Here is a 23,380-nt window from a genome sequence, read left to right on the forward strand (position 1 = left end):
AAGCATATATTGTCCAGTCAAATTACACAAGGGTTTATGACCAAACTGTAAGTTTAGTAGGGTTTTTTTTTTTTTGAATGAATGAATGAATGGTTTACAACTTTATCAATTTGTTTAATGATTAATCTAGTTAAGGGCAATTCCATGTAAATGTCAACCTCACCATGCAAAAATAAAGCAACATGTAATACATCAAAACCACTCCCAGAGATATCACCTAGGCCTGTATTTTACAGATGTGAATAAGTTGAACCAATTTGTCACAAGAATTGTTCCCGTCGCCTTAATGTCAGTCTTTCTTTCTTATAATGTAAACCCCAAGCTAAAATCAACTTTGATCATGTACAATTCTGTATTATTGCCACAAGCCACAGAAATGTATGCTAAAATCCACAAAACAGCAAAACAATAGCCATCCTAAATATTATTTAAGAACTTTGATAGTTTTAGCTGATATTTAGAGTTTTTCAAAGGGTTATGGTGGTTAAATTGCTGATTTTCTAAACATATGCCATGTCTATTTCAGACGCGTCACATCCATAACGGAATTTCGTCACATCCATAACGCTGACTTTTCCTTCCGAAACTCTGCATGAAATACAAAATATTTTAAACAAAGATTTTTTTAATATTCACCTTGGACCCCTCTATCAAATGGATATCTCCATTTCGACATTAGGTTTACAATTTCACAGAGTTTGATAAAAATGTACAGTCACCCAAGAAAAGTGATACTTTTTCTGTCACATCCATAACGCATCTTTTATTGGCATTTTCTGGCATGTCCTAGATGTACTATGGGAATTGTTCTTGTTCTATCACTTCTCCAGTATGGTACAGCCTTAAAATATGCAACACCTGTTTAAATACTGGGAGACAATAAAACATGCACTGGGTCATTTGTTGCCATTTTGAGTTCAAGTGTCACATCCATAACGCTGGAATTGCTCTTAATTAATTCTGTTGGAAAATTGTAGCCCTGATGGCACTAATGGACTCGTACACACCTTCCTTCTGTCTCTACCCCCTTAGTTTCCAGACAGTGGTTTCTCCCGGCAGTGAGAGGAGACATCCCTCCTGGCTGTGCTGCACATGGGTTTGTGTGTGAAGGCACTCGCATCCTGGTGTTTGGAGGAATGGTGGAATTTGGACAATACAGCAACAGTGTCTATGAGCTGCAGGTTACAACGCTCAGTCATTAAAAGAACAACAGGAGCATTACGTAAAATATAAAAATGCTGAACTCCTGCTTCATGATCTTTGTAGGCCAGTCGCTGGCTGTGGAAGAAGCTGAAGCCACGGCCACCGAAGAACACTTCGCCTCCTTGCCCTCGTCTGGGACACAGTTTCACTCTCCATGGCAACAAGTGCTATCTGTTTGGAGGGCTGGCCAATGACAGTGAAGACCCAAATGGTAACGTGCCTCGGTGAGTGCTGTTTTTAAAGGTACACTCTTGGAATTGAAAATGATAATTTTTAATTCCATAACAAAACCTTTTCAGTCCCCAAAAGAACTTTTTCAACGTTTTATATGTGGCTGGATTAAAGATAAATTCTGTATCGTTTATGCCTGGGTAAGTTGGCATTTTTGGGCTTTTTGTACACGTCTTTGCAGTGGTTACAAGGATGCTACAGGTTTTAGTATTGGGTGTAAACCAGGGGTGGGCAATTATTTTTTCCATGGGGCCACATGAGAAACAGAAAATTTTGTGGAGGGCCGAACCAAAAGGCTGAACTAAATTCTGCATAATATTAAGTGTATTTCTTTATATAAAGCAATAAATAACATTGTTTTTACAAGCTGCTAAGACTGGTAAGAGTATGGAAAAAACGAGGTTGCCTTACAAAAATGTCATTTATTCAGTCAGATTTCCCAAAACAATGGTTAACAAAATGTGAACGTTTGTCCTTTTTTTTTTCAGTCACATTCACCCCAAAACACAATAAAGACATCACAATATTGTCTTTCTACTCCAAATATCAAGCAAGATACATCATATTATAATAATGATGCCCACATTTGTAGTCTAATCACCTCATTTGATGTTTTTCAGTTTTTTTATTTGTTCAGTGAGAGAAATCTAGTCTCTGTTGGTCTTTAACGAGTGCATCAGAGTCAGGTTGAATGTCTGAGGCGGAGATGCGAAGCACAGCTGACAGATGATCATCAGTCGATTCGGTGTAGGTATCAGATCTACAGATCGGCTCGGGCTCCGGCGCCTGCTGGTGACGTCACGCTATGTGATTGGCTGGACCATTTGAAGGATGACGTACAAGTTTGTGGTTGGTCTGGACAAATTACGGAAGTAGTTATCGCGGGGGGCGGCACGGTGGTGTAGTGGTTAGCGCTGTCGCCTCACAGCAAGAAGGTCCTGGGTTCGAGCCCCGGGGCCGGCGAGGGCCTTTCTGTGTGGAGTTTGCATGTTCTCCCCGTGTCCGCGTGGGTTTCCTCCGGGTGCTCCGGTTTCCCCCACAGTCCAAAGACATGCAGGTTAGGTTAACTGGTGACTCTAAATTGACCGTAGGTGTGAATGTGAGTGTGAATGGTTGTCTGTGTCTATGTGTCAGCCCTGTGATGACCTGGCGACTTGTCCAGGGTGTACTCCGCCTTTCGCCCGTAGTCAGCTGTGATAGGCTCCAGCTTGCCTGCGACCCTGTAGAACAGGATAAAGCGGCTACAGATAATGAGGAGTTATCGCGGGATTAGGTTTCGTGGGATTTCATGTCATGTTCATGTCACGCGCATTGCGTTTTTGTTGAACACAACTTCAAAATAAAAGCAATGCACATTCAGTCCATGCATGAGGTAAAATTAGAAAATACATTTATTTTGTAATTTCTAATTAACCTTACGCGGGCCGGTCAGAATGAACCAAAGGGCCGGATGCGGCCCGCGGGCCGTAAAATGCCCAGGTCTGGTGTAAACAAACCACAGCCGCGCGATTCTCAATCCTCCCTGCTCTTCTCTTCCAGCAAATGATAAGGGTTTTTTTTTGTTTGTTTTAAATTAAAACTGAGAAGGTGCATTCCAGCATCTACCGATCTACCGTATGTAGGTAACACTAGGCCACAAATCTACATCGTCACTCCAATCGTTTCGAGGAATTTTGTACGGATCATAACCACTAATAAACTCTAATTTCCACGTATATCTATCCTTCACTTCTTTCTGACTGCGATTATCCAAGTAATCCGGTAGTAAAGCTTTTTTAGCTGTAGTTTCCTTCGAACTCAAGACGTCTGACGTGTTCAGTATCGCTTGTCTTCTGTATGTAAACAAAGTTCGCTTGTCCCGCAGGACAAGGCTAGCAACGGTTGCTAATATAAATCTGATGTCAGTGCAAAGGGTCTGTAATTCTTCACCTGTTGTTTTCACAATAAACTAAAGGAAAATTTCTTATACTGTGGAGAATTCTTCTCTTCTCACATGTAGGTTTGAGGAGCTGAAAGAACAAAACACCTACTTATTTCTCAAAATCAGTAATAAAATTTATTACAAAGGAAAACCGAAGAAGTAAAAGAGGGTGGTCTAAAGAGTGAACACTGAAGAGCTGATCATAGAGCACGATCTAAACTGCCCCAGGAGCTGGACATATTTCATACCTGCAAACTAGTCACCTTTTGGCGAAATTCGCCGTTTTGATCCCAAAATAGGTCCCTTGTGTGAATCGTGTAGATCCGAAGAGTTTTTTTTTTGGGGGGGGGTGCGCGAGGCTACGTTGCCGAACATTTGGTTTCAATGTACTACTACTACTACTACTTTTCTCCTCACACCCACATTCAGACCATTTCCGCCTTCTTCATACTTCAAACGTCTCTCTGATTGGATGACATTCCAACAAGCCAATAGTCTTACAGAACGCTGGACAGTATCCGCGAATTGTAACTGAATAGAGGCGGGGTTTTCTTGAATACGGGTGTGTATAGGAGGATGGCAGAGATCATCCAAACGCAATGCAGAACGGGACACTGAGTCATGAAAACAGCTCACGGAATCATATTTTCTGATTTTTTCCAGAACTCTATATTACATCTGGAGACGGAAAAACATTTTTAGTATGCGGAGAAAGCTGTGTTACGATGAGTGCGATTTAAAGAGGCTTTAGGGTGGTTTTTTTGGTACCTGTGATTTGGTGGTCTGTGAGTCGCGTTTTATGACGTAAGACGCAAGGGGCGGGGCTGTTACGTTTGAACCGAACGCGCGACACGGAAGATGTTTCTGTGGGCTGAAACAAAACAGAAAAAAAAAAGTCAAATCAGTTTGAGTAAAGTCATTTTTTGTTGAACATAAGGATCTATAAACGCGTGTTTTGGGTAAGAGAAATCATTTTTATGTGAAACTATTGGTGGGATTGTCAAAATTATAACGTAATATGTGTTGATCTCGGTTGTATTCAGAGAACCAGTTGTGTGTGTGTGAGAGAGAGAGAGAGAGAGAAAGTGAGAGTGAGTGAGTGAGTGAGTGAGTGAGTGAGTGAGTGAGTGAGTGAGTGAGTGAGTGAGTGAGTGAGTGAGTGAGTGAGTGAGTGAGTGAGTGAGTGAGTGAGTGAGTGAGTGAGTGAGAGAGAGAGAGAGAGAGAGAGAGAGTGAGTGTGTGTGTGTGTGTGTGTGTGTGTGTGTGAGAGAGTGTGAGTGAGAGAGAGAGATTCTCTCTCTCTCTCTCACTCGCGCACACACACACACACTCTCTCACACCATGAATTTGGCAGCACTGAAGGAAAGGAGGGCTGAATTTGGTGTGCTGCTGGTAATAGGGCAGAGGTGGTGAAGAAGGATAGCATGGCGCGAAAGAGGCACATGGCAGAGCAGCATAAACGTGCCCTTGAACGGCTTGTTCGGGCCAAAAGGTCTAAAAAATGATAAACTGGTCTGCTGAAGAAAGTTTCCAGTGTCACACTTCAAAAATTACGTTTTTAAATTCAAATTTTACTTTTTATACTTTTCCTTCCTTAATGGTAATGTAATGAGGTGTCAGATGCAAAACTGAAAATTGCAAAGCTAAAAATAAATAAATCTTGTCTTTGTTTTAAATGTTGTCTTTTCCCTTTATTTTCCTTGATCGCGCGCTGTTTAAGGGGGCCGGGGGGTTACCGGTGGTTTGTCACCTTTTTCAACCCTCATGAGTTTGCAGGTATGATATTTGCTTCTGGCTAATTCTAATTTATCTTCCTCACTCTAACTCTCTTTACCATCACTAGATGTCTCCCCAACACTTTTAGATAACCTTTTTGTTATCTAAAGCAAACAAGGCCACTGAGACCTCACCAGATCAGGCTGACCTCGGAGGTGTCGCACCTTTGACGCACATACTTATTGCACATGTACTCTGAGTTTGGCCTGGTTATTTATCAAGGCTTTTCCTTCTCCTATAAAGCAGTGCTGTGCAAAACCTGGTACGAACTACATTTATATGAGAAACTTATTGTTGCCTGTTACTCTGACAGTGATGTACACAATCTGCTCCAAGTCCTAGGAATTAACGCCTTTTGATAACAATGAACTGGTTTTCTCATGTCAAGTTGCCTTTCGCGTAGGCCTAAGCTCAGCTTTCCTTCTTGAGTCACATTAAGATAAATATTATAAAATGGATTATATGCAGTATAAAATGGGTAATATGAAAATATAAAATGTTTTTTTTCTGATTATTTTCCACACCTACCACAAAGATCATGTGACATAATGCTTAGATTTATGCTGGGACCCCCCCAACACAGCCAAAAAAAAAACCAAACGGTTAAATATCTATCAATGAAGAGGAATATTCTATATTTATTCTACCCGCATTTACTGGATATGAGCAATCGTGCGCTCTGACTATTGTAGTACTAGGATATCAGCTCATATACTGTACCATGAGTAGAGAAAAACAAAATGGCGGAGTGTGTTGCTGAACCAACCGAGGACGAAATAAAAACTCTACTCAGAAAATACAGAAAAAGGCAATAAAATATGGAATGAAAGTATTTGATGGTAAGAACGTATTTTTTTTTTCTTTCACAAATTGTTCCGATCGTTTTACCGGTTTGTTGACATTCTTCATCTTTAAGCATTTAAAATTGATTTTTTTTTTTTTTTAGACTGGTTCAAAAGCTCAAAAAAGTTTGAAAATTACAGAACTGAAATGTCCAAGGAAGAATTAAATAAATGTCTAAAGCTATCCTATACCTCGGCACGACAGCAAGGTGGCACTTTCTACCAAAAAAAACAACACAAGTCAATTCCTGCAGCCATCGATGGGTTTTTAAGAAGTCCGACTAAGCGGAAATGATTTTGTCAGATGTTTTGTGTAAAGTTTTTAATTCATCAAATTTGCAAAAAAAAAAAAAAAGCTCTGTTTCTCAAAATCCAGTGAATGTGGATAGAATAAAACAGTTATTCCACTCAATCTTGTCCTACCAATGCGCCGCATCGGCTATCAGCTCATGTACCACTCGGTTTCGTGGAATAACTGTTATAGATATTCAACTCAAATTTGTCAGTCACTTGCTATATAAAATCCCTCATACATAAAGGTCTGGATAAGCAGCTTATACTGTCTGATTGAATGGGGACAGTAGTTACCTTTGTGAAAAGCCTTTCTCAACAAGCTGCTTTGGGGTAAATGAGACAGACAGACAGACAGGGTGGATCTGCAACGACATCCAGGTTATTTACACGTTAAATTTTCACTGCTACAGTTTTTTTTTTTTTTCTCTTCACATGCTCGGTTTGATCTGCTGAAATACACTCCCCGGACACTTTAATAGGGACTTGTTCTTGGTTCTAAGATCCCTGTTCTTGGCTGCAGGAATGGAACCCAATGTGGTGGTCTGCTGCTGCATGCTGAGATGCTTTTCTGCTCACCACTGTTGTAAAGAGTTGCTATGAGTTACGATATCCTTCCTGGCAAAAAAGCCCAAACCAATCTGGCCACATTTTCCTCGGACCTTTCTTATCAACAAGGCGTTTGTTTCCACCCACAGAACTGTCACTCATTCTGTGCTTTTTGTTTTTCGCACCGTTCTAGAGACTGTTGTGTGTGAAACCCCCAGGAGATCAGCAGTTTCTGAAATACTAAAATCAGGGCTTTGAACCGGTTCAAGGAACGAAAACGAAAACCGGGAACTTTTTCTATTTCACATGGAACAGAAACGAAACCAGAAACTTTATTATTTTTTATGTTCCGGAACAGAAACGCTTATTAAAAATAATGGTAACCGGTTAATACCGGTTTTTATTTCGTTCCTCAAAGTTTCTGTAGCCTACAAATAAAAAACCCATTCTTCTCCTGCGCAAGTTTCTATGACCCGCTGGGGTTCACTTCCTGTGTGACGTTCGCTGACTGAATGGAGAGAGCGGGAAGGTGGACTACTATCACGTCTCCACGTGATAATAAGTGAGTAAGTGCATTACTGAGTGTCTGAGCAAAGAAGAGCCTGAACGATGCAACCTCCCTATTGGCTGTTTGTAAAAATGTATCAGTTGTTGCCCTTCCCACGGGAATCATCGCGGGCTCGAGAGACGAGACCTGACGAGTTAGTTCGTTGGTAGCAGAACAAAATGTCTGGACACAAATCGGGTTTTCAGAAAAGGAAAGAAAATAAACGGAGGGTCGAAAATACAAAAAAGGAGGCAGAAAATGCAAAACGAGTTTTAAAGTTAGGACAAATGGTTACTTTTTAAGGCAGCCCGCCGTGGCTGCAGGCTTTCAGTTGTGTCATTGAATGGTTACTTTTCTGAGGCTGCCCGCCGTGGCTGCCTGCAGGCTTATTTATTATAGCCCATTTAGTTAAAATAGTTGATATAAAATGTTTATAGTTATGTGATGGTTGTCCTGATTTAGACTGTTTTTTTTTGGGGGGGGGGTTGCGCGATGTTGCACCCGGGTCCAGATTAGGGCAGAACCGGCCCTGGCTACATTTCAGGTGTAGTGTGTTTTATGTATGTATGTACTTGCATAGATGTGTACTTGGTCTTCCAATATGGCGCCTAACAAAATCTCGCGGCGCGGTGACGTCATGCGGCAGCCCTCTATAGGGCCTGACTAGCCTTTGGTAACACACTAAACGAATTATCTTTCATTTTTGGCACTTTTTCTGTTTGTGTAGATGGGAAGACATACTGAGAATCCAAATCGCCAACCTTTGAAATAATAATTGTTTTGAATTATTTCTTGTCTTATTTAATGAAGGTTGTAATAGAATTAGCCTACATTTGGCTTAAGCTGGATGAGACAGAGACATAACTTTATAGCCATTTGTTAAACAGCTGACAGGGAACGTAATTAACCGTTCCGGGAACGAAATTATTTTGTTCCAACCGGTTCGGGAACGTCTATTTAATGGTGGAACCCAAAACCAGAAACGTTAAAATTCCGTTTCTGTTCGGAACGAACCAATAGGAAAAAAATTCTGGTTCAAAGCCCTGACTAAAATAAACCAGTCCATCTGGCTCAAACCAACACCCGTGCCACAGAGAAAGAAAATCACACTTTGAGATCACAGTTTTTCCCGTTCTGATGTTTGAAGTGAACATTAACTGCAGCTCTTGATTTGTATCTGCATGATTTTATGCATTGTGCTGCTGGCAAGGGATCGGCTGATTAGACAGATAGGCATAATGAGTGTTCCTAATAAAGTGGCCGGTGAGCGTCCTTTGCTGAGTCCACATCCAAATTGCTTGTGTGTGTTAGTGTAGTCACTATCTGAATATCTCATGTCCGTATGATACTAATACAAGCTAAGTGAGTATTGGCTTATGTCTCATGATATGCTGTCCAATGCCGACGTTCTCTTTAAACTGAGCGGTGTGATTGGAAAACGTCAAGTTTCAAAGCAGTGTCTGCACTCATACTGGGACCCAGTATTGGGTCAGTAATACATCGACATGTAACGATATATTGTGCAACAATAAATCATAAAACAAATTTGACAGTTTGAATTAATGAAATAAAAAAATGAATTATTGTGATTATCAGGTTAGTAATCTCTTAGTTTTTCCTAGACGGAACTGTGTTTTAGACAATAATGAAAATAGCAGGAATACATGCGACTTCACTGTAGGCAGAAGTAACACAGCTCGAATGCCATGGAGAAAACGCACCCAAAAAAAAAAACTCAGATCAGCGATCGACTGTACAAATAGATTTAACAAGAAATTGGAGCTCTCTTTTTACAGACTGCTGAAAGTTAAAGAAAAGAGAAGGAAATGGAGGAAGTACAAAGGTTCATAAAAGTTTAACTTTTTTCTTTTTTTTATAAAAGGAATATTTTTGTAAATATGCTATTATTACATTACATTACATTAATGGCATTTAGCAGTTGGGGGTTAGATGCCTTGCTCAAGGGCACTTCACCCATTCCTGTGGGTTCAGGAAATCAAACCAGTGGCCTTTTGGTCCCAAAGCTGCTTTACTAACCTTTAGGCCATGGCTTTTATTAGGCCACAGTAATGTGGGTAAATTATTGTTGGTTATTAAGGAAATTAAATTTTTTTTAATTTAACAAAAGGAATATTTAAAGCCTCGGTCACAACCGGCCGTACGTGCTCCTACGGCCGGTCTACGTGCAAGAAATGCACTGAGGGCGCGCGTGTGATGTGCTGATTTTTGAGCCGTAGACTGGCCGCAGACCGGCCACAGAGGTTCTTTGTCATGTCAAACAAACTCTACGGGCGCTTACGTTTTTTTCAGGTTGCAAGACAAACTTACGGCCAACGTTCGTCTTTCTCCATGAACAAAAAAAAAAACGCAGCGATTTGGGGAAACGCCAAAAATTGCACGGCCAAAAAATCGTACGTCCGGTTGTGACCTAGGCTTAAGGTGATGAATAGTAAAATAAATGTTGCCTTTTTTTTTGCAATAAAATGTTTTTTCATTTAATTTTTTTTCCAAAAATATCATGGGAAAATTGAATCGTGAACCTGATATCGTGAATTGAATCGAATTGTGAATTGAGTGAATGTTACACGCCTAATAAAACATCCCCAGTTTAATGTAGGGGTTTGTGCTCATGCTTCTCTCACCCTTCTCATGAACTCATTCCTTCAAATGTGACGCTGTGTAGATATTTGGATGACTTCTATGAGCTGGAGCTACAGACACAGTCGGGAGTCAAAAGCTGGATCGTCCCTGAAACAAAAGGAGGGGGTCCATCACCCAGGGAGTCTCACACGTGCGTGGCCTACAGCGGGAAGAACGGCAGCTCGCCGAAGCTTTACATTTTTGGGGGCATGTGTGGGAACAGACTGGCAGATCTCTGGCAGCTTGATCTTGGTAAGCTTTGAGTGTAAGCCTTTTGAAGTGGCAAATATAAGAAATCAGTACATTTTTATAGTGCTATAGTTTGATTATGAGATCCTGAGGGAAGACCATGCTCCTTAAGCAAAAAGTATTTTTCAGACATGTAGATTACTGACTTAACTTTTCTTTCTAGTAAAAAAAAAAAAAAGGTGAGAAAACGAAGATTGTCCCACACACTCTATATCATAACTATAATTCAGTCTTTATTTGTGCCTCTCAAATCTCTTTTATTACTGTGGTTTCTCTTTCAGACACGATGACCTGGTCATTACCTAAAACTTCAGGGCCCTGTCCTTTCCCGAGAAGTCAACACTCTTCAAATGTGATTGGAAACCAGTAATAAAGCTCTTACCTTTTGCTCTCTTTCTCTCCTGTAGAGCACTGACCATGCAGTTCCCCTGCTTTTTATTATATTTTGTTTTGTTTTCACTGTTTTGAGAGGGAAATCACGAAAATGTTTAGGGTAGGCTTGCTGACATGCTGGCTAGGTTTGCATGCAAATATATACAGATGTATCAACAAAGTCTTGAAATTTCTCCTTCCACCTTGTGTGTAGGATGTATGTGTTTGGCGGCTGGGTTCCTGCAGAGCAGAAGAACGTTATAGGAGCTGAATGGATCTGTACGAACTCTATGTCCGTGCTAAACCTCGGTATGTACAGTACCTCACAGCCCATAACAGTGTTGTAGTCGAGTCCCTAGTGTTCAAGTCCAAGTCGTTAAAGAAAATTTCGAGTCGAGTCCGAGAACAAGACTCCAACCGCACCATTTGACGGTGGCTGTTTTAGCGCCATTAACATGAGTTTGTTCCTGAACATGGCGTATGAACAGGTGAATGTGCTTCTCTTTGTCAGGGAGTGTGAAGTATTCTGTCAGAGATGGTTGGGAGACGGATGTAAGTACAGAAGGTGTGTTTATTAATACAAGTGAAGACGGTAAACAATCCAGAACGGCAGGCAAAATCGTTGAAATAGGTCGAGCGAGGCACAAACAGGCTATCGTAGACTCGGCAGGATCAAAGACGAGAAACAGGAAATTGGGGATCAGGAAACCAAACAAGGAAATAAGGTTCAGTAACGTGTCAGCAACGCAACTCAATACTTCGCAAAGTAAGTGTGTTTTCACGGTTTTTATATCGGCACGCTGATTGCGCCTTAATCCTGTGCATGTGCGAGAGAGTCCGCTTGGTGCGTGCGCTGTCCAGCGCATGCTCGAGAGTCTATCTGATGCACGCGCCAAGGCGCGCAGGTGTGACACTCTTGGAGGAAATTATTACAAAATTAATGTAGCTATAAATATCTTATGGCAGATTATTATGGCATGTTGCAAAAAATTTTAAAAATCAGAGTCCTCATCTCCAATTTACGAGTCCAAATTAATGCACGAGTCCAAGTCATCGGTGCACAAGTCCTTAAAATTAGGGCACAAGTCAGACTCATGGACTCGATTATTACAAGTCTGTTTCATGACTGACAGTATTTACACACATCTGTTTTAAAAAAAATATATATTTTATCAAATTATCATGTGGTCTGCAATTTCTTTGGGGTTGTGCAATGATTGATTGATTTTTATTATATAATTCTATTATAATCTCTGACCTCACTTTAAGACACAATGACGTGGTGTGGTCTGAACCCTGAGAGCCAGCGGCAGTCGGGAACAGCTGTAGAGGATGACGAGGAGGAAGAGAAGGATCACGTCCGCTGGCCCAAAGCTCGCTCCGGTCACTGCGCTGTGGCCATCGGCACCCGCCTGTACATCTGGAGTGGACGGGACGGCTACAGGAAAAACGGGAACTGCCAAGTGTGCTTCAAAGACCTGTGGTATTTGGAAACAGGTGAAGATTCTTGTTTGAGTGTACGATACATTCAGTAGAGGAGCTCAGAATTATTGACAAAGCATTCGTGTTAATGATTCTTAACCCTTTGATGCAAAACATATGCACACCCCTTCTAATGCACAACATGGGTCAAAAATGACCTGCATTCATTTTCCAGGTTATTTCATGCTGACTGAGTTTTTCTTTGCTCTATCTTTTGAAATCAATTTATTTTATGATTGAATATTCCAAGTATTCTTTAAATATCTTGTTTTTAATTACCACAAATCATTAATTTCATTTTTTCTTTCCTACTTTATGAACAAAAATACTTTTTATATTACTACACATGGGTCATCCAAGTGTGATTTAAAATTAAATGTCTTAATACTATAATAATAATTTGTTTCAAGTAATTACTTTAGCAGTGAATGGGGCCAGTTATTTATTTATTAACTATGTCGTTAGCTAAGCCAACTACAATAAAATTAGCTAACTAAAGTAGAATATGTCAACAGCTCGGTAGCTAATAGTAATTACTTGTAACTTTCTGACAAGTAATCTACTCACTCTCAAGGGAACCTAAACATAATCAATTTTTTTCTAAGGTAATGTTAGAACAATTGAAAAACATTCCTTCCATGTATTAGATGGGCAAAGGGTGCTGTGCTGAGCTGTGAAATGTCTGACACAAGCACAATTCACAGTTCCCACCAAACGCTGGAGTAAATGCATGCGGGTCGGTTCTGACCCATGTGTGTAAACTTGATGTAGAATTACAAAAGCTGTGCTTGTTCATAACTTAAGAAAGGAAAAATAAAAATGATGATTTGTGCTAAACAAAAACAAGATATTTACTGCATATTTGGAAAAGTAAATGACGAAATGAATTTATTTCAAAAGTATATCATAGAAACACTCAGCCATACATGAAATAACCTGGAAAATGAATGCAGGTCGTTTTTGACCCATGTTGTGCATTAGAAGGGTAGTGATACAAAAAGGGTTTTTATTCAAAAAGTAAGAAAGGAAAAAATAAAATAAGGATGTATGATGATCAAAAACAAGTTAATTGAGGAATACCTTGAATACTGAATGATGGAATTAATTTATTGCAAAGATATAGAAGATAAAAACTCAGCCGGGTCACTTTTGACCCATGTTTTGCATCAAAGGGTTAAAAAAGCGTCAGTCTAGGAATCTGAATCCACTACCAAGAACTGTTTTATCAGTTGACAGTGATGCATATTTAACACGATTATACACATTTTAAATGGAAACATATGTGAATGTTCTGTTTGCACAGTCTTTGACTATTTATACCAAGTTATTTTGGTGACGTACACTATCAAAAAAATTTAACAACTGGCATTTATATTTTAGTACAGTTCAATTACAGATTGATTGATTGATTTTTTTTTTTTTACTTCATTGATCCCATGCTGGGAAATTGCTTGGTTGCAGCAGCAAGTTATCAGACATGCGAAAAGAAAGACACACTGTACAATATAAAATACAATTAACAAAAATCCCAAGAACAAGCTGACTATACAATATACAGATAAAAATGTAACGATAAAAAAAAATCTATAAATGTGCCTTGTACGTGTGAATGTGCATCAATAGTGCTAAAAACAAAAATTGCAATAATTGAAGATGACAACTGTGCAAAGGTGGCAGTATTGAACAGAAGATGGACAAATAAAAACAAGCTAATGGTGTAAAGTGACTGACAGTAAACAAATAGCTCTAGCAGTGCAAAATTACAGCCATTAAGTAAAAAGCTAATGGCAATTAAGTCAGCAAAAATAATCAGACAAGTGTACAACCAAACTTCTTATTATGACAGGTGAACTTTTGAAATTGAATCAATTTAAACAAGCTCATCAATTAAAAACCCATACTAATTCATGTTGTGTAGTAGAAGCACCTCTTTAGAGTTAGTGTCCTCCAGATTTATTGGTGCCCTTCAAAAATGAGCAAATATGATTGTGTAATATAAACGTTGCTCACAAAAATTGATTTTAAAAAAATCCTATTATTTTGGGGGGAGATAGAACATTCTCATTAGAAGTACTTTTTTAAATAATGTTTCTCTTAACTTGGTCCCAAAAATTGATACCCTCAAGGAATATTCTTTTGTAGTATTTATTTTCATAAAAGGTGCCATTAATTCTGGAGGGCACTGTATAAAGATCTGGTTCTTTTTCACTTAGATAGAAATATAATTTAGAAAGGGTACAAATATTTACAATTCATGTATACCTTTTGCTTTTATGATTTCAGTATTTAATAGAAGCCAACAGCTTGATTTCTCAAAAAATAATAAAAATATAGGGTGTTTTGAAAATATTACATATTTCATTTAAAGTGCTGATGACACGTTTTTGACATCTTTGGCGATGTTTTATAACATAAAAAGTAATTCCCGATGATCCATATATTAATTCACGAAGGCGCCTATTTTACAAGTTATGATGATAAACGCGGCTATTTGGGCAAATTTGACGGGGCTGCAGCACCCAGGAGACGAAGGAGGAGGAGGAGGAGCTATATGACGTCAGCGAAAGAACCTTCCTCCTAACTTACCAGTTTGTTGTTGATGCGACAGGTGTTCAGTTTATCATTATTAGTATTTTTATTAGACATTATTATACATTATTATATATATAGTTATTATGCCTTCGCGTTGTGTTGCCGGCTTTTGCTCCAAAACCCACAAGGATGGGGTAAGTTTATTCAAGTTTCTCAGAGATCCCGAGCTGCATGCGAAGTGGGTGAAGCAAGTCAGGCGCACTCGTGACAAGTGGGAGCCCTCACCAACATCCGTCCTGTGCTCTGAACACTTCGATTTGGATTGTTTTGACACCCTTCCCAGCTTAAAAGAATCTCTTGGGTGTTCAGTTCAGCACAAACGTGTGTTACTACCATCAGCAGTGCCTACACAGTGTTGCCAGATTGGGAGGTTTCCTGCCCAGTTGGGTGGTTTCAAGTGCATTTTGGTGGGTTTTGAACATATTTTGGGCTGGAAAACATCAGCAGTATCTGTTGCCAGATACTGCTGAAGTTTTCCAGCCCAAAATATGTTCAAAACCCACCAAAATGCACTTGAAACCGCCCAACTGGGCGGGAAACCTCCCAATCTGGCAACACTGCCAGTATTCCGGAGGGGGTCTACTAGTAGCTATGCCGGATCCAAAGACAGTCCTCCTGTCAGAACATGTGTTGTGAAATGACATAAGATAAAGGTACGTAGAGCTATAAATTCTACATGATGATCATAAATGTAATCATAAAGTCAGCGTGATATCAGTCATGTATTTGCTTGTGAAAGCTTGCGGCTTTCATGTAACTGCCGCCTAGCAACGAGAGTCAAAGGGTAAAGAGGGTAGGCTATCATAGATTCTATTCGGAAGAGATCAACACAGTTCTAGACTCCCAGAAGAGGAAGAGCTAGCACTAGAGAGTTCACCGGCGTTTTCATGCGCCATTTCCATTGAGTAGAACCAGAGTAGAACAGCCAGTGAACCGCAGCGTGTTCTCCCGCTGACGTCACAACATGGCCGCGAGCCACGGACCCAGTTTTCTTGCGCTGTGCAATTAAAAGTTGGATATTTGCGTAACAACAGCTTCTTTTCACGTAATTATAACAGAAATCTAACATGTTTGCCATGTTGTATAGTTTATTTAAGAAATTGCATAGAGTCATGTTCGTGTCATCAGCCCTTTAAATGGTAACACATTGGACAAAATCGTATTGATTGTTGAGTGATGAAAAAAGGCAGTACTTAGACCCTACTGTAAAGTCATATTTTGTTTACAATCCTAAGACGTGTGTGTGTGTGTGTGTGTGTGTGTGTGTGTGTGTGTGTGTGTGTGTGTGTGCGTGTACACAGAGAAGCCAGCAACACCAGCTGCTGTTATTTTGGTCAAGTCCACGATCAACATGCTGCATGTCGCCTGGCACCCTGTACCTGCAGCTGAGTGCTACCTGCTTCAGTTGCAGAATATTGCACCACCTCCACCCTCACAAACACAGGCCTCTGATTCGCCAGCTACCCCAACCCCACCCACCAGTCTCGCAGAGGAAGAGGACGAGTTTCTACAGGGACCTGTTCACAGACCACGTATGTGTTCAGGGTGTTGGAAATTGGAAATGTGCTTTCCATTTACTTGGTTTCACACAGTAATTAACTGTAGTGTTTTTCCTCCAGAGTCGGAGCCGTCTCACGGAGGTGGAGATGGAAACCACGGGAGCGCAACACTACAGGTCAGAGCGCGCCACATTCAGCATTTCAACAGGAATGAAAAATGTGAGAAAAATCGTCAAACCCTTCAGAACACAGTATAATTCTAGGACGTCCTGAGAATTAGCCTGAGAACTCTATTCTGACTAATAGGTTAATTACCTCACCCCCTGGTGACCAGGGGGCGAGGTATTGTTTTCAGTCGGGTTTCTTTGTTTTTATGTTAACGATATTCCGGGAAAACGGCTGGACCAATCTTCATGAAACTTTCAGGATAGATGGGCATTGATCTCAAATAGAACCTCCAACATTTTGGGGGTCATCCAGTCAAGGTCAAGGTTTTTGTGGCTACTGCCTCATACACTCTTACATATGAGCGTAACAATCGCGCACTGCTGGTGATGCAGATGTGCATACGCGTGTTCCGATTAAAATGGCCGGTGAGTGTATACAATTCGGTTGACCATTCGAAATAAATGGACTAGACTAGAAATCGCTTTCAGACATGTTTATGCTTATTACAGAGGGAAAGTGCGTTCCACTGAGCTCTAGCACCAGGCCATTTCTGGGAAATGAGAGTTTGGGTCATGGCGACAAAGTGTGTATGTCAGCCTCGGTTCAGAGGTTTCAGTTTCGAAAACTGTAAGAGTAGAATAATATAAAGTACAGACACTTGGTATATTTTACTAATGTGATTTTTTTTTTTTTTTTTTTTTTTTAATCACTTTTGGATTGCGCTTCATTTTTGTGGCTACTGCCTCATAGAGTAAATATACAGGGTGTCTCAAAAAAATGTACTCACACTTTGAATGATGAGAAAACCTTTATTTATGAACATAGAGTGAAATGGAATAGCTTCGAATACAGAAGACAAATGTAATTGAAGAATCATGTTCGCAAATGTTCAAATTGATGACCATTATTGTCCAGACAACGCTGATAACGCGCACCAAGGGATTCGCAAACGTCACGAAACCGGTCATTAGGAATATCGTGACATTGTCTTTCAATTTCCAATTTCAATGCATCAATTGTTCTTGGTTTGGTGCGATAATTTCCTGCCATGCTGTGATTAATTAATTACACCTGCAACACAAAAAAGGCAGCATGTTAGGGACAGTTAAAGTGCGAGTACATTTTTTTGAGACACCCTGTGTGTGTGTGTGTGTGTGTGTATATATATATATATATATATATATATATATATATATATATATATATATATATATATATATATATATATATAATATGCTATATTTACTGTATGGACATGGGATCAGAAAACAATTTTATTTATACGCAGTAGTCATGTACACACAGGGTACCTATTTTTTTCCATGATATCTTCCTTTATATTCATCATAAGTGCTACCGGGCGAGGTTTGTTTTGCCTGGCAACACTTGTTAGGATGCAGTGCAAAGCACTGCAACTATTGTTCTTCTACGTGTTTCTTCTTCTTCTTCCGTATTCTTCTTCTTCCTCCTACGCAAATTTTGATTTCGAATAACTCAATAACCATACGTCGCACACAGACAAACAATATATCAAAACGTGCGGCTCGATCGGACTCGCTATGCTATAACTTTTCTCTACAGAATACGATTATTTCGCGACATAGTCGCGAAAAAATCGTCGAAAAAAACCCCATTCATTTCTATGGAATTAATTGAAAAAAAAGCACTTTTTCAACATTTTTCAAACGTCCGCTGCTCTGGCATGCTTTAACCTAGAGACGTGATTCAAACTCTAAAACGTAGGAAAACTTCTCCTCTGTGGATCTGGCATTCAACTTTTCTGCTAGGTTCTACACTTTCGGATCAGTCCCGGCTCAAACACCATGTGGGTTCCGGGAGAAAATCCGGCTTTTGAATGGGTGTCTATTGCGTTACACACCAGTGAAGCTCGTTAACTTAGAGTGGAGAGAGGTTGAAAATAAAGCTCAAACTTTCTCGCTTAAACTGTGTTTTCAGCCACAAATTTCACTCTACAGACATGATTTTCTCAAAAGTAGTAGTAAAACTTGTCCTGATTCACACAATGTGTCTACCTAAACGATAGGATTTACAGTTTTTGAATGAGAAGCCTCAAACTGAGGAGAGCACAGGTGAGCGGCCTCACTGACTCCCATTATAAATGGGACAGAAAAGTCTCTCATTTTTAACTCGTTCTAGTGTCGTCATTTTTAACACTACAGACAAAAAAATACATCATTTTATTCAAGAGACCCTTCTAGCGCTCACTGTGAAAGAATTTTGTGAATAGCTGCTTCCGTTGTCGAGTTATTTGTCATTGTTCGAGGCCTGGTCCTTCATAAAAAACAGCACAAAACTCCATACCTTGTGTGTCTTAGCTCATTGACACCCATTATAAAAGTGACAGAAAAGTCTCTCATTTTTAACACTACAGACAAAAAATTACATCAGTTTATTCAGGAGACCCTTCTAGCGCTCACTGTGAAATAATTTTGTGAATTTCTTTTTATTGTGAAAAAAAAAACCAGCCTCGGTCGGCATGACACTTCAGCTTAGCCGCCCACTTTATTAGGAACACTTCTGTTCGTACATACAAACTACAAACACTCTTCTTAGAGTTTAGAGTTTATTTTATTTTTAAAAGGGACAGTGCACAAATTAAACATTATCCTTGTGGTAAGGACAGATGTCTGTACCAGGTTATAGCAGTACATGCTAATTTCCGCCTATAGTCACTTTGTTTATACTCTTGAATAGCTCTTCTTCATGACGGCTGCTGTCTCAAGCACACACATAATCATTGCATTGAAACGTCATTGCAGGTCACACATTCACGGCCAGCAAACATGCGTGACCGAATTGCTTCGCGCACTGCATCCTCTCACAATTTCCCCTGGGGAATTGTCCGGTCTAGTTATAATTGTAATGGACACTGCAGAGTCTTAAAGGCTGTAGGTTATTTGATGTGGGTATGAAACAACAGAGGAAAGAAGAAAGGCTAAAAATACCTTTGAATCTGTCGGGTACCTTTATACTAAATTATACTAAAGCTACCGTCAGCTGTCTTGTATAAATTTTCTAACGATGCTTTCACACCTATTAGTCCATTTGCCAAGTCTGAATGATGGAGAGCTTCGTTTTCATTTTACATTCATTCAACAAGCCAAAACACAAAACAAAGGTATATAGGTGTTGCCATCCATTTTGGCACATCGCTGCAGTGACGTGGCCGCTCTGACGGCCTCAGCCATCAAAGTCTCTAGGGAACATTACAGTCAGTGCGTTTACATGCACATAGAGAGAATCGAATTTCTGCCGTTGCTCGACTGAAATCGAAGTTCAGAATGCCATGTATACACCTTAATTCGGCTGAAATTGAACCGAACTTGATTTCTCGGAATCGAGCTACACGACCTCGATTATGCGATTTCTGCTGAGCTACTTAGTGCATGTAAACCCTATCGAGCTAGTAGTCGAGCTACTTACTTCAGCACTGCCCCTTCCGAGAGTGACGAGACCACAAGCGGGAAACACAACAGCCTTGGTCGGCATGACAACAGTAGTAGCGAGTAGCAGAAGAGGTCAGGAGGAACAAACGAAGAAGAGAAAATGGCGAGCAGAAACGTGCACTTCTGGAGCAATGAGGAGACAGAGTTCATGCTCATTCAGCTTAAGGAGTTGAATATATTAAAATTCATGGACGGGAGAAAAACGCGCAATGGAGAACACGGAACTGATAACTTTGTTTACACTCTTGAATAGCTCTTCTTCATGACGACAACCGGAAGTGTACCAACACGATGGGGCGTGTAGCGCCACCTGTGGCTCGGGTGCACAATGCACCTCACACAATAGCTCGATTTCATTGTGTGCATGTAGGATTGGATTTCTCTGGCACCCCTGCTGGGACCTTCAGCTCGATTACCGACAGCAGCTCGATTTGGATGTGCATGTAAACGTAGTGAGTGGTGGTTTCCTGTTGCCTTCTACTAGATTATTATAGAGGTTTTCTCCTCTCAACCATTCACACCTATGGACAATTTAGAGCCACCAATTAACCTAACCTGCACGTCTTTGGACTGTGGGGGAATCCGGAGAACCCGGAAGAAACCCATGCAGACACAGGGAGAACATGCAAACTCCACACAGAAAGGCCCCCGTCGGCCCCGGGGCTCGAACCCAGAACCTTCTTGCTGTGAGGCGACAGTGCTCACCACTACACCACCGTGCCGCCCCATATGGGTGTATAGGATTTGAGAATATGCTCATAAAAACTCATTCACTGGTCAGGAGTACAGCAATAGAAAAATCATCTGAGCATGGAGAACATAGAACAGAGGTTAAATAAATGATTGATTAAATTACTGTTGTGCATGTTTTGCTTCGTCAGTCCAAATATCCAGAACAAGTGACATTTCTGCAATTTTACCGCTTTTGGTTTAGTTTGTGCCTCGCGGCTCAGTGTAGCAGCTTGCATCTACAAAAGAATGCTGCAACTTATCAAATCACATTCTCACTGCAATCGTGAGAAAACCGTGGTAGAGTTCACATGGAAATGGACCGAGACGACCTCACACACACCAGGGTTTTATTCAAACGCACTAAACACTCCATATGTGAAATATACATAATTATGCTATGGACCGAAATGTCTTGAAATGACAATGCTTTTCAGAACACCTTTGTGATCCCACAGGAGAGAGCGGGTGCTGGTGATGCCAAAGCAGAGACTACAGATAAACCGAACAAATTAGAGTTTAGTCCGGCTGCTGGTATCAACACAGACGAGTCTGGTAACACACCCTTCCTCATGTTCATGCTGGCATTTATTTTATTCTCTCATCACAGTCGAACAGAGTTCATGTGTGTGATTGATTGATTGTATTTCCTCAATACTGACAGTAACTAGGCAGCAGGCAGCCACTTTAAGACCTGTGACAGAAGAAGCGGATGAGCAGAATGGGACTAAATCTCAGCAAGGTAAAAGCTCAGTTCAGAGTAGAGGTGTGCATGGGATGGGTTTTTTTTGGTTTTGTTTTTTTAATTATATATATCAGGGGTTTTCAAAGTGTGGGAGAGTCAGCCCCCCCCCCGAGAGCAAATAAACAACAGCGCCCCCTTACATTTTTTTGTTGTTGCTGTACTTAATGTTCCATTCGTATTTTTAAAAATGGTTGTTGTACACTTTTTTTCTTTTACACATTTTAAACATCTGTGCTTTTTGAAAACACCTTTTTTTTTACACATTTAAACCATATGAGCTTTATTAAAACATCTTTTTTACACATTTTAAACATCTGTGCTTTTTAAAACCTTTTTTACACATTTTGAACATCTGTGCTGTTTTACACATTTTAAACATCTGTGCTTTTTAAAACCTCTTTTACACATTTTGAACATGTGCTTTTTTAAACATCTTGTTTTATACATTTTAAACATCTGTGCTTTTTTTAAACATCTTGTTTTACACATTTTAAACATCTGTGCTTTTTTAAAATCTCTTACACATTTTAAACATCTGTGCTTTTTTTAAACATCTTGTTTTACACGTTTTAAACATCTGTGCTTTTTAAAACCTCTTTTTACACATTTTAAACATCTGTGCTTTTTTAAACATCTTGTTTTACACATTTTAAACATCTGTGCTTTTTTAAAACATCTTTTTTTACACGTTTTAAACATCTGTGCTTTTTAAAACCTCTTTAAAATGTGTAAAAAAAAAGGTTTTAAAAAGCACAGATGTTTAAAACGTGTAAAAAAGATGTTTAAAAAAAGCACAGATGTTTAAAATGTGTAAAAAAGGTTTTAAAAAGCACAGATGTTTAAAATGTGTAAAACAAGATGTTTAAAAAAAGCACAGATGTTTAAAATGTGTAAAAAAAAATGTGCTTTTTTAAAACCTCTTTTACACATTTTAAACATCTGTGCTTTTTTAAACATATTTTTGTTTTACACATTTTAAACATCTGTGCTTTCTTTTAAACATCTTGTTTTACACATTTTAAACATCTCATAGCATTGTTAGCTAGCACCTCTTGGCAGACAACACACTGTGGCAGTGGAGCATCTTCAGATCCAGTCCATGAAAATCCAAACTTTAAATAATCGTGGTCATACTTCCTTCTTTTTTTGCTTGGCCCAGACTCTGTCTCCTCACTCACTGTAGCTTTAGGTACTAAAAATCGATCCATTTTGTCTCTGGCAAAGGCTAGCTGAAGTTTGCTAAATGTCCACAATAGTAACTTATTCTGGTTTATTTTTCCTCACGTTGCACCCCCCCTGAAGAACTCTGGTGCCCCCTAGGGGAGGTGCGCCCCACACTTTGAAAAGCCCTGATATATATAATCCATCCCATTCCCTGCTGAAGGAATTCTGATCAATCCCACCCCTTTGTGCGGAAAGTTTGACCAGTTCCTGAATACTCCTGCAGTTATTGCTTGCAAATGTCAAAATATTTTTTAAAAAGTCATTTTAATCGCTGTGACCCTGACTAGGAAAAAAATGTATTAAAAATAAATGAATGCAGTACAATGTGAGCTCTACAGTGGCATGCAAAAGTTTGGGCACCCTTGCTGAAAATGTCTGTTACTGTGAATAGTTAAGTGAGCAGAAGATGAACTGATCACCAAAAGGCATAAAGGTAAAGACGAGACATTTCTTTTCAGCGTTTTATGCAGGATTTGTGTATTGTTTTTGTTTTGTACAATTGGAGAGTGAAAAAAGAAAAGGAACACCATGCGAAAGTTTGGGCACCCCAATACATCTGAGTTCTCGGGTAACTTTTACCAAGGTTCCAGACCTTAATTAGCTTATCGAGCTGTGGCTTGTTCAAATTCTTCGTTAGGAAAGGTCAGATGATGCAGATTTCAAAGCTGTATAAATTCTCTGACTCCTCAAACGTGTCCCTAAAATCAACAGCCATGGGCTCCTCTAAGCGACTCCCTCGCATTCTGAATAATAAAACAATTGATGCTCACAAAGCAGGAGAAGGCTACAAGAACATAGCAAAGTGTTTTCAGGTAGCTGTTTCCTCAGATTGTAATGTTATTAAGAAATGGCA

At 39.8% G+C, this 23,380-nt stretch overlaps 1 protein-coding gene across 1 annotated transcript in view; it reads left to right on the forward strand.

Moving 5' to 3' along the window:
- hcfc2 (host cell factor C2) overlaps positions 1–23,380 on the forward strand; it is a 40,605-nt gene that overhangs the window by 13,649 nt on the left and 3,576 nt on the right. The window contains exons 2-11 of the mRNA XM_060903396.1: positions 1,033–1,181; positions 1,267–1,427; positions 10,044–10,252; positions 10,531–10,615; positions 10,836–10,930; positions 11,891–12,118; positions 15,997–16,227; positions 16,315–16,370; positions 21,017–21,113; positions 21,223–21,300. Of these exons, the coding sequence (XP_060759379.1) occupies positions 1,033–1,181; positions 1,267–1,427; positions 10,044–10,252; positions 10,531–10,615; positions 10,836–10,930; positions 11,891–12,118; positions 15,997–16,227; positions 16,315–16,370; positions 21,017–21,113; positions 21,223–21,300 (1,389 nt within the window). The remainder of the gene's footprint in view (positions 1–1,032; positions 1,182–1,266; positions 1,428–10,043; positions 10,253–10,530; positions 10,616–10,835; positions 10,931–11,890; positions 12,119–15,996; positions 16,228–16,314; positions 16,371–21,016; positions 21,114–21,222; positions 21,301–23,380) is intronic.

Source organism: Neoarius graeffei, chromosome 21, assembly GCF_027579695.1.
Source record: "Neoarius graeffei isolate fNeoGra1 chromosome 21, fNeoGra1.pri, whole genome shotgun sequence".
Lineage (NCBI taxonomy): Eukaryota > Metazoa > Chordata > Actinopteri > Siluriformes > Ariidae > Neoarius > Neoarius graeffei.